The 12,860-nt window shown below is 35.0% G+C and overlaps 1 protein-coding gene across 1 annotated transcript in view; it reads left to right on the forward strand.

Moving 5' to 3' along the window:
* The window catches only part of LOC150094899 (uncharacterized), a 269,654-nt gene that overhangs the window by 82,737 nt on the left and 174,057 nt on the right, over positions 1 to 12,860 (forward strand). Inside the window, exon 7 of the mRNA XM_090411271.1 lies at positions 8,895 to 9,005. Within this exon, the coding sequence (XP_090267397.1) occupies positions 8,895 to 9,005 (111 nt within the window). The remainder of the gene's footprint in view (positions 1 to 8,894; positions 9,006 to 12,860) is intronic.

A 12,860-nucleotide genomic window follows, 5' to 3' on the forward strand; every position in this document is an offset into this window, starting at 1 on the left:
AAGCAACCAAAATGAAGAGTGCTGAGAGTAAGAGTCTTTTTCGTGAGAGAGAGAGCAAGCTAGCAATGTCAAGCTTTTTATATCGTACCTTGAGCGGCACTCCTACAGCGTCATACCTTTCCGCTTGGCACTACTCCTTTGCATGCAGTTCCGGTCCTTCTCCTCGCATCTCCTGGGCAACTCCTACACGCAACTTACTCCGTGCATATGTGACTGCCATGGGGCATGTTACTAATCCGAATGTCTCGTTTGCGAACTTTGAACTCACTTTTACACACTAACATAATTCTCATCAATTTTTCTTCCATTGTTAAATTTACATAGAACAGTCCAATATTAAAAGCGTTTATTTAAAAATGTTTCAAGCAATTAACATCTCTACTTAGTATTCTTCTTCTTCTTATTATTATTATTATTCGTGACACCTCCAAGGAGTCTAAAGACTCATCACGGGAGGACACCTACAACTGTCTCAACCACTACACCAAACCTCTACTACGAATCATCTCCATCAACGCCATCTACCACAGCTAGTATTTTTTGTCTGTAAATTGCGTGTGTTCTGAAGGGCCGATTTGTCTGTATGCGGGATGAAAAACCCGAGTTTCCGGGAGGAAAAACCCTGCTACCTCCGTATGAGATCGGCTAACTCATCTTCGATTGAAATCGTCCAGATAAAGATTCCTATCATCGCGACGAGAATTGAACTTAGGCCTATTCCAATCGAACGGTGCAATGTACCGTCGTTCTTCCAATTATGCTACGGTGGCGCTTATATACAAGTATTTCTCTCAGTGATTTGATGCTTGTAAAATCCTGAGTGAGATATTTCACAACGAAATCTCTTCATTCAAGATTTAACACTAGTTAAGTCATTTGTACCTACTAGAATTACTTTCTCTTTGGCTTTTCTTTTCTGCTTTTCAGTTGCATGTGCTATATTTTTGATTTTTGCTCCAGGAAAACTTGAAGTTAACCCTCTCATTAATGGAATGTCTTATGATAGAGTCATCATACCAAATAATATCCTTCTTTTTTATAATCAACTTTATCATTATGCACTAACTTACCTGATTCCATGCTTTGTTGTTTCTCATTTTGCTGCTTAACTTTCTTACTCCCTGTGTTCCTTTAAATGCAGCTCAATAATAATCTGCTTTAACTTTGGGATTTCGGAGGTTAAATCATTTTCAATGTCCTCTTCTATATCCTCTTTATCAGGGCAACTCTTCTTGTTCTTGATTTTTTTTTTTTTTTTTTTTTTTTTTTTTGTTGGCATTCCACTTGTGTTTTTGGTGCCATTTTGTATATAATATAGTGCTGGTTTTGACATTTAATGAAGTCTCATTAGTGGGAGTCAGACTGATGAAACCTCAATAAAGGTCAAAACTAGTCTGTGTAGTGGCCCTTTTCCATAAGGCATAACATTATACACATCCAAAAGCGTGTTCACCTTGCATTATGATGATACTAAGGCAATTAATGTAAAGTTGTTATCCTCTGTATACAAGTAAGCCAGTTGTGAAGATACTTCATGCACAGACTTTGTTTACTTACACTTGGATAAAGTATTAAACCAAGAATACAATTTCGTGGCATCTTTAATTTATAGTCTAACCAAGTAGAAAAATTTTCAACATCTATCTCTAATCCAGAGTATTATAATAAAAAGATGATACACCTTGTCACTACTCGTTTATGGGGAAGATATGATTTCTGTATTACTTCAACCTTGTTATCTCTTTTAGGTCTGGTTCTCACTGATGGTACCTTGCTGGGTGTGGCTTCCACTTTTGACATTTGATAACATTCATTTTTGTGTTTGCTTGTTTCCTATCGATTAGAGAGGGGTCTGCTCCATGGGGTTTTTGGCATGTCTTTGTGTGGAGCCACTGTTGAGTTTCCTGGAGTCATTCAAGTCAGGAGTGATGAGTAGCAGTGATCCTTTATGATCACTTGGTGAGATTTAAAGTGATCTGTAGATCATACAGAGTTTTTTGAGAGGTGTCTGTGCACTTGAACATACCTCAACAAAGAACAGAACTAGTCTCTGGTAGTGACCCTTCCCGTAATGCATAGCATTATATCTCATGTGAAATGCCGTGTTCTTTGTATTATTATTATGGGCTACTCCATGAATTCCTTAGACTCATTGAGTGAGGCCCTAAACATCATGCTAAGCATTATCCAACATTCATGCAGTATTTCATATTTTGCTTTGAACTCATTCACAATCATGGCACCCAGAACAGACTCGCAACCTGTTCCCCCTCGTTCCCCAATCACCAAGCAAAAAATCGAGTCCTGACACCCCTGTTAAGTATGGTCTTCTTCAGTTTTCAAGAATGGTCCCTATTTCTCCCACTGCTAAACCTCTGTATTAATCTTGTAAAACCCTTCAGCAATCATATTACTCGTTTTTCACCTGTCAACCAATTTCTATGCCACATATCTTCAACCTTTCCTCATAAAGTTCATTCCATAGACCTGATACCATCTTGGTCACCTGTCTCTGGATCCTCTCCACTTCATCCCCAAGAAACCCGGGTGACTAGATCTGTACAGTAGTAAAGATAAGATCTTACCAAGGTTCTATAAAGAGGTATAATAAATTGCTTGTCTCTACTTGTCAGAGTATTCTTCGGTGACAGCAATTCAATGAGCTGCTTTAGCCACCTTTGCAACCCTCTAAATTTTAACTCTCTATTCAATAATTCCTTCAAATCCCTGGCTTCATCAATTTCCTGGAGTATGGTTCCATCAATATGTTTCACAGCTAGTAATCTTTTCACCCCAAAATGCACAATCCTACATTTTGCCATATTAAACTGACATCCATTCTCCTTTGCCCAGACTTCCAGTCTATCCATATCAACCTAAAAATTTAACATCAATATTAACTATTGCTCTACCCAATTTTGTATCATTGACAAACGACTGAATAATTCCTCTCAGATCCTTTCCTATATCGTTAATGAACAAATTAAATAGTAGTGGAGCAAGAACAGAGCCCTGTGGCATTTCACTAGTCACAGGCTTTCTGCTGGACTCTACACCTGAATAAACTACTTTCAGATATCTCTCCATATATACATCTAAATTCCTGTTATACTTATAAAAAGATCCATTACAAGTGTGCAAGATTCCCTCACTAAATTGAATAACTGTTGTAATAGATTTGTTATGAAGGTCAGCAATAAAAAAGACAAAGACAATGAAAATAGGCAGAAGCATTGAAAATATCAACTGTAATGTGAATGGAGAACCTAAAGAGCAAGTAAAACATTTCAGCTACTTAGGCATGATTTTTAGTGAAAATGGTAAATGAAATATGGAAATAGATAACAGAATCAATAAAGCTGGTATGGTAGGAAGTCAAGTGAATAAATTTGTATGGAATAAGAGAGAAATTAGTCAAAACACTAAATTAGCTATATACAAGACAGTGTTCAAACCAATTTTAACTTATGGATCCTACAGCTGGGTTAGAAATAAAATACTTGACCAAAGACTAGCGAACACAGGTATGAGAATCCTGAGAAAGATTAGAGGTGTGAACAGATGGCATCAGTGGCAGTGTCATATTAAAAACGAGATTATTAAGAAAGAACTTAACATTGTTAGCATCCAGGAAGGAATGTGTTAGCAGAGCTAATCTCAGGTGGTTTTGTTAATCTTTCCTTTCCCATTCTGTTTAAGTGACCATAACACCTAAGATTGGCAGGAAAAAGACCTAGAGGAAGACCAAGATGTAGACGGATTGATACAGTAAAAAGTGCCTTAGAAGATAGAAAAAATATAAGATATGATAATGTTGGAGTCTTAACAGGTTTGATTTGGACAAAAATTGTAGATAGGAAGTTAGTAATGATGTAAGTTTTTCATGTAGTACTATCATATCCTGTACACTCCTTGAGGGTACATATCAGGAATTTGATGATGATCTCTCCATCAGCCACCCTCTCATCTACTTCATCATCAACTTTATATCCATCCCCATGTGCTGCAATTTACTGATTAGAACTCCATGTTGTATCCTGTCAAAGGTTTTGGCACAAGCCAGCAGTATCACTGTCCCCATTGCCTTTATGCAAGTCAGCTGTCACTGTATCATAAAATGTGAACAAGTTACTGCGCATGACCTATCCTTCACAAAACCATGTTGCCCCCCCCCCCCATATAGTGTCCCATTTCTATCTATCTGGTCCTGTATTTTGCTTTTAACCAACTTTTCCAGTACCTTGACTATGACTTCTGATATGCTGATCAGTCAGTAATTTGCTACATCAGCCTTGGAGCCTCTTTTATGTAATATAACTATTCCATCCCCCCAGGACTAACCTAAAACTGAGACTTAGATTAAACAACATGATCAAAGGCACTGCCAATTTCCTAGCACCATCTCATAAAACTTGATCTGGTATATCATCTAATCCCAATATGGAATACTAAGGGAATTGATGTGAAGTCATTATCTTCATGACTGGGCTACTACACATGCAGACTTTGTTTGCTTACACTTGGATAAAGGATTAAACCAAGAATATAATTTCTTGGCATCTTTAATGAATGTTTTTAATCTTTGTTCATAAACAAGCAAGATTTGTGTGTGAAGTATCTTCACCACTACTAGTACTACTCCTTTATTCTCTTCTGCTCTTCCACCTGATCTCTTACTTCTTCAGATTTCCTATTCACCATTCACCATCTCAGACATAATGTTTGCTTGTTGTCTCTACTCATCACTGTTATACCTGGGCAGCACACTATTTTTCTTGCCACATTGGTATTTTTTACTCTCCTCAACTTTCTGATATCCACTGTCACATTCTCCTTGTTCAAAACTATCATTTGTTCCTACTACCAACTCTTTTGCTTGCATGCTCACTGCTCATATCCAATACCTCAATCAGTCTGCTCATTTTACTCCAGGAAACAAATCCTGTGCACCTTCTTATTCACCACACTTCTATAATTGATTCTCCATTCAGCACTATTTTTGAATTATTTGTTCTCTTTCACACGATCATCTCACTATTCCATGCATATTTACATTTCTCCTGATTTCACTGCACCTACTCCTGTTCTCTTTCCTTACCTTCACCAACTCTTCTTTTACGTCTTGAATCACTTTTCTTGCTACCAGTCACACTCGCTATCTTGCTGTCAGTCATATTCTCTTTTTCACCATCTGTTTTGTATGTTATCTTACTGTCATTGGCACACTCTTTCTCATTGTCATATCCATACCTACACTCGTAGTCTCTTATGCATTCATTCTTACACTTTGCACTGCCTTTCACTCTCACTCCAGCATTGCTTACTCCACATTTTCTATTCTGATGTAAAGAAGCCTCACAGTCCATTTACATGTCACACTTCTTGCATATCCATACTCACTCACACCTCTCCACATAAATATCCTCAACATATCCTCATGCATACAAATTACAACTTTTTTTGCATATGAATTCATCCACAAAATTGGTAACCTATAGCATGTTGATTACATGGCAGGCTAAGTGTTTAATCCATAATCAAACAGTTTTAGAGGCCATACGTGGGATTTTTTAACCCACTTCAGACATCCAATAAGCTTGGTAGTAGTCTTAGCAACAAAAATTGTGTGCAGATCAGAACAGTTTGCAGTTCTGTAAACTGATTGCATTTCTGTACACTTTTATTTATTTATTTATTTTCTTTTTTGCATATGTTAATATAATATGTGCATGGAAACGTTTAGATATAAAATTAATGTTTTGATGAACAAACTCATTATAGTTAATGAAATTCTTTGCTAAACTTGTTCATGATCTGTTTTAATTATGATATACAAATAAAAGAGAACATCATGTCAAAAAAATAAACTACAACAGCGAATATATAATTAACAGCTTAAAGATTTTAATGACCAGTCATGTTCTTAAAACGATCATAACAGCGTTATTTTAGAGGACTAAAAAGCTTCAAAAATTCTTAACTGTGCTTTGGACAACTTTAATAAATATGATCATATTTCCCCCTAAAAAAGTTCTTATTGTTTAAATTCACAGTAAGCCATTTCCTTAAATACTGTTTTGTTTTAATGTATTTAATGTATAAAAGAAATGCATCGCCAATTTAGCCTTATGGGTACCAAGCGAATGATCATTATGGGTGACTTTAATTTTCCAAACATTGATTGGGTAGAAGAGAAATCTCATAAGAAAGAACAGGAATTTATTGAATTGTTGCGAGACAACTTTCTCAAGCAGCATGTGAAAGAAGGAACTCGAGGTGAAAGAGTGTTGGATTTGCTCATAGCGTCAGAAGGGATCTCTGTCAAGAATATGACTATTTTACCACCAATTGGCGACAGTGATCATGCTGTTCTTTCTTGGGAAGTATCTACTTGTATTGAAGCTCCAATTAAATCAGGCTACATGCTGAATTACAAAGCTGGAAATTATGATCACCTTAGAAGAATACTATCATTGGTCCCATGGTATTAGTTACTGAATGGAAAAAATGTCAGCAATGCATGTGAATCTTTGAAAAAGTGCTTGAATGAGGTGGTATCTGAATGTATCCCTAGTGTTCGAAGAATAAATAGGTTGAAAGTGAAATGGATGTGCAGCCTTATTAAACTAGAGATCCACAAGAAGAAGCTGACGTGGAAAGAATATCATGAGAATATGAGTGAGAGGAGTTATGAAATGTATAAAGCTCAGGCCAGAAAAGTAACGAGTATATTGTGAGAAAAGCTAAAATGGAGCATGAAAAGAAATTGGCCATGCAAGCTAAAGGCAATCCAAAAGAATTTTATCGTTATGCCACAAGCAAAAGAAAGAATAACTTTATTGAATGCAGATGGTACACGAGTGTCGGAAGCTAAGGAGATTGTTCAGTTAATGAGTGCTCACTTGGATAAGATATATCAACCAGGTGTATGTAGCATGGTATACAGTGGATGAAGAGTTGGAGGTTCATGAAAATGAGGTTGAAGAGCTCTTGCATAACTTGGATAAGAATTTGTCAATAGGGACAGATGGAATATCAGCCCATTTGCTAAAGGAATGTTCAGCTCAATTGGCTAGGCCTTTCACACATTTGTATGACTTAAGTCTTAGCTCAGGAATGATACCACAGGAATGGAAGGAATATATGATAGTTCCATTGCACAACGGTGGTGCAAAAACTGATGTGTCTAACTTCCGACCTATTAGTATCTCTGGTGTGGTAGTGAAGATTTTAGAGAAGTTGGTAAGAACTCGCATACAGAAATGGCTAGACAAACATGCTATATTCTGCAAGTAACATCATGGGTTTACTAAAGGAAGGTCATGTTTTAGCAGCTAATATTTTATAACAATATTACGGCCGAGTTGGATAAAGGGAATGGATACACTATGATAATGTTTTTCTAAGGCACTTTATAGGATACTACACGAAAGGCTGTTGCATAAACTGGAGTATACATTGGAATATAAATTTTTGACTTGGATCAGGGGATGGTTGACAGACAGATATCAAAAAGTGATATACAGTGGGTGTGAATCATCCAGATTTAAGGTGACCAGTGGTGTACCTCAGGGTTCAGTCCTTGGGGCATTATTGTTCAATCTATACATTAATGACATCAAGCAGGGTCTATCATCAGATTTGCAATTGTTTGCTGATGATGTAAAGATAGGCAGGGCAATCAGGGATGCTACTGATATTCAGCAAGTAAAAAATGATTTGAATACACTGGAAATCTGGGCAAACAAAAATGGCTGTCAGTTTAATGTTAGTAAGTGTAAAGTTATGCACTTTGGCATGATTAGAGTTCCCACGGCATATTATATTAGATTATGCTACAAGAAACTGAGGAGGCAAGAGATCTTGGTGTATTGGTGGATAAGAATTTAAAGTCAAAGGTCACATAGCAAAAGTTGCAAATACAACTCACAGGATAATTGTTATGTTGAAGTGAACCTTGACATGTAAGGATAAGGGAGTAATTTTGCCTCTTTATAAGGCTTTGATAAGACCACACCTGGATTACTGTGTGCAGATTTGGTCTCCTGGGTTCCAACCGGATAAAGAAGCTGTGGAAAGGATGCAAAGAAGAGTTACAAAATCCAGATTATGGGATTTAGATTATGATGACAGATTGTGAGTATATGGATTGCAGACTCTGGTTAACAGGAGAAAGAGAGGGTGATATGATAGAGGTCTATAAACTTTTGAATGGGTGTTATAGCATTTCAAATGATGAAATGTTTTGTTATATGGAAGGCAGGGAGAGAACACGTGGGCATCCATGGAAGTTAAGTTTGTTCTTAGTCAAGAAAGGGATAAGAGCTAGGTTTTTCTCCCAGAGAGCAGTGAGTGTGTGGAATAATTTACCCTTAGGAGTAGTGAGCGCATCTAGTGTAAATGAATTTAAGGGAAGGTATGATATCTGGGTTGGGTAATTTACAGCCTCCCTCGATGAGTCCTTGACTACCTGGAGGTCTCAAATAACTTCACTTCATTGGCATCATGGTTTGTATTCAGAAATGAATATTATTTAATGTTAATCAACAGAACTACATCAAATCCTTTAATTCTCCTCTCTTGTTATTTATAATAGCATATGTTTCAGTGTTTTTCCCTTCTTCCTCCTGATATTGTCAGTTTTAATTTTAAAAAATCTAAATGAGTTATTATTTCATTGTGTTGCATGAGATGCTCAATTAGCATGTCTTATTTCATTTATTTGGAAAGTTAAAACATGTAAATTTGGTTATTTATTGATTTAAGTTATGTTGTACTAAAAGTTGTTAGTACATGTTTTATTTTTAATTCAATAATTAAATAAAAATAATTGGAAAAATCAGAGAATGAAAAATTAAGATAATCATGTATCACTATTTTGTTTTCTGTAATAGTTATTGGAAGCAGCTAGTGAGAAAGATAGTCTATGTCAGAAAATGCAACAAACTGGACTGGAAGTGGAAAAACTTACTTCTGTGGCCAATCAACATTTACAAAATTTTCAGGTAATGGGGATATCATTGGATGCTTCTCTTCTGCTTGTCACATGTATGAATACAACTTAATAATTCATTATTTAAAACAACCTAATAAAATTCATTTAATATCTTAAGTAATTTTTTTCTTTAGTAACATTCAAAAGACTAGTATTAAAGAAAAACAGAACCAGTTCCCAGAAATCAGTCTGATATCAGAAGATTATGTAGCATAACCTTGTAATCTTTAAGGTACAAATATTAAAAATAATTAAACTTTTAGTGCAGAGAATTATTCAGAAATTGAATAGGTCAGAATAGCACAATATAGTCCTGTCGATATCTCTCTTTATGTTTTTGTTATATAGACATGAGAACCGAATATTTATTGGTATGCACTATGTACTGCTAACCTTTTTTTTTTTTTTTTACTTAACTGTTAAACTAAAAAAAAGGGGGGGGGGGTGGAAATAGCTGTGTATGCCACATGCCATGAAAATGTCAGTTTACCAGCCCTTCTCTAGATGATTCCTTGTACTGGATAATGATACAATAAAGCATTCATATATCCCTTTATTAATGGGACGGTTTTTGTTAGACAAAAAAAAAAGTACTTGATTGTTCAGAGATTTTCCCACCACTACATCTAAAAATGCCAGGCATGTATTATATCAGTCCCTTGTAGACATTTTTTTATGCAATACCTTAAACTCATTATTTCTGTACCCACCACCGTTTCTGAGGGATGGCCTCTTATTCCTCTCTCTCTCTCTCTCTCTCTTTGCAGTTCTGTGATTGTAGTCAAATTATAATTCAAGCTTAGGATTGATGCAGTTAACTGTGCTGTAGAAGACCGAAATACAAGATCAGATAATATTGAAGTTCTAACAGATGACAGACTAATTTGAAGGAAAATTGTTAATAGGAAGTTGGCAATAATGTTGTTATATTGTGGTCTGCTTTTACTTTTCTTTTTCACAGTTAAATCTATCCACACAATTTGGCTGATTTTTAGAATGATTACATATATTAAATAAATTAACAAAGGATTGACTTCTGAATAGAGTCTGATCCTCAGCAATAACAGTCTGGAGTTACTTCCTATTCAGGTTCTGCCAATATTTATTTGATCCAGCTGTGCCAGCCAGATCCCTAGGTTAGAAATTCCTTTCCACCGAGAAGTAACCCTCAGAAAACATACTAAGTAAATCAACCTATTAATTACTCCTCTTATCAATTTTTAATCTATCTCTCTTAAAACACTTTTAGATTGCAGTCGTGGTCTCTGTCATATATTTCACTCCTGCTCAGATTCAAATATTAGCAAGCAGTGCATTGGATTCAAATCAAGGCACGAAACAGGTTAAGATAATCAAGATACATTTATTCAATTCTAACGATTACACATTTACAATAAAAACACTCAATAGGAATAGAGTTATCCCAAGTTTTAAAGTTAGACATAACAACTGTGATTCACATATCATATCTAAGAATAGGCTCATTTCACTACACAAAATTCTAGCTAGCATCCTTTAAATATCTACTATCTTACACATATTCTTAAAACATTCACATCGATAATTCTATAGATCATTACTTATAGCAAATTAACTACTACTCATTCACACAAATACTGAGGAAACAGCCATTAGGTTCTAAACACTGGTATCTAAAATCTCACTATAGTCCTTCCTACAAGTTTAGAGTTATATAACCTAACATCTCGTTTCTTCCATAACACATTATTCTGTTCTTTCTTAACAAAGGAATTATAAAGGGGTTTTACATTACCACATTCCTGTAACATATTCCGTCTATCCTTTCGTTATAATTTCCATCTGAATGTTCGATCTCGTCCTTGGCGATTAACTCACGGGTTAGGTTTGGCGTTCATTGTTCTGTCCTTTAATCACATTCTCAACTGGAAACAGCATGGATTGAATCAATCCACGTGGACGTTTGTGGCGGCCAGTTTCTTCAGGCTTACTCGGAAAAGTACCCAATATTTCTTCGTCTATTCCTTCTGCCCGACATTGTGAAACGACAGCAGAGAATAGCTGCCCGCTATTGACTAGATCTCGAACTGGAACTCTTCCTGACTCCACCAGAAATTCTCCAGCAACTCCAGATGAAAAAAACCTAAAAAGCCCTGAATGGGGGGGGGGGGGAACAAACCCGTTTTATACCTCGTATCTCTAGTGCCCTCTTTCACCCAAAACTTTTTTTTTTTTTTTTTGCGCCCAGCTCCTGCTTAATTCCTATCTTCCTGAAATGCTCCGTACGATTGCCGTATCTTCCCGGAAAAACACTATGCACGTGCCATTCGCACATAAGCAAATTGCCGTCGGCTACACAATTTATCCGAAGTTGTCGTTAATGGACTTTGATCCTTCGTTATTATGCTCTAACATATATCTTATAGAGAAACTTCTTACATTATAATCCTTTTACAAAAATGACGTCTTTCACCTTTAATTAATATTACAAAATTTGTATTAATATAATTCTTTAAACAAAATTGGTCTCTTCACTTATTTACAAGCATTTCCCCTTTTAGTTTTTTTTTTTCTTGTTAAATTCTGAATGAGATATTTCTTAGTAAAAATATTTTCAATCAAAATTCAACAATGTGAACTTGTCATGTTGGGCTATCATAGTATTTGTATGTATGTATATGTATATTTGATATGATTATAGTAATGATGATATTCATATGATGCAAATATTAAACTATAAAGAAATACTAAGATTTCTGCTTTTTTTTTTTCTTTTTTTTTTTAATTAGTTGATATGTAAGCATGTTACAGTTACAGATTATAGTCAGATTATAATTCAAGCTTAGGATGTAACTCTTTTGCTGCAGTTATTTCTCTCTCAAGTTAATATCAATCTTGTTTAATGTCATTTCCAATAAGTTATTTTACAAGTTTTACTTGCCAAGAAATTATAATTCTTGTTTAATTCTTTACCCAAGTGTAAGCAATCAAAGTTTGTGTGAAGTATTTTCAACTAGACCACTTGTATATAGAGGCTGTTGACTTCAAACACCTGTCTACAAAACAGAAAAGATTATAATCAACATCTTTTTAGAAATTATGGACTTTACAACCGTGTTATAAATAACTATTTTAATTTCCTGCCGTTTCAACCTTCATATTAAGGTCATCATCTGGAGTATATACAGATATACAAGGACAAGCTGAGTTATATTTCACACAGTAAGCTAAAGAAACAATGATTTGATCACCGGTTATTCTACTGGCATGAGCTCTAGTGAAAAAAGAAAAATAAAGTACAGATAAAATTAAAAATTAATGAAATGTATAGAAACTACATCAAAGCTAAATTCTATTTAAGATAACATGGGAGAAACATTCTTTCATATAGATAGTTTTCTTACAAAAAAATAGGAAAGTGGTGTCCTATTTATAACATGACAATTGTTATATTAGATTTCTGGATTATCTACAGTCCTGTTTATAGTTAACTCTTAGGGAGAAAGGTTCCGTGGCTATGTGGTGGTATGTCTGTTGGTTTTGTCGATCTTTTAGTCTATGAAATTTGGATATAAGATTTTCTTTCTTAGTTTGAAGGATATTGTAATATTTTCTGTTGTCTGCGCCATTGTAATACCTTCAGTCTTTAATGCATTATTTTATTATCTTTACTATTCTACACTTTTTTTCTATATATTTTCCTTTCTTTCTCTGCCTGTATTAGTAATATCTTTTTATCTTTACTCTTCTATTTTTATTCTATTCCTAATTCTTTATAGCTTTACTCTAATGTGCTTTTTCTCTCTTAACCTTTCTCATTTACTCTACTGCGTACTATGTTTATCTACCCTTCGTACTACGTCTAAGATACTAGAAACTTCATTTA

Source organism: Typopeltis vanoorti, chromosome 21 (assembly GCF_054136105.1).
Source record: "Typopeltis vanoorti isolate ZY-2024b chromosome 21, IOZ_Tvanoo_1.0, whole genome shotgun sequence".
In the NCBI taxonomy this organism is placed as follows: Eukaryota; Metazoa; Arthropoda; class Arachnida; order Uropygi; family Thelyphonidae; genus Typopeltis; species Typopeltis vanoorti.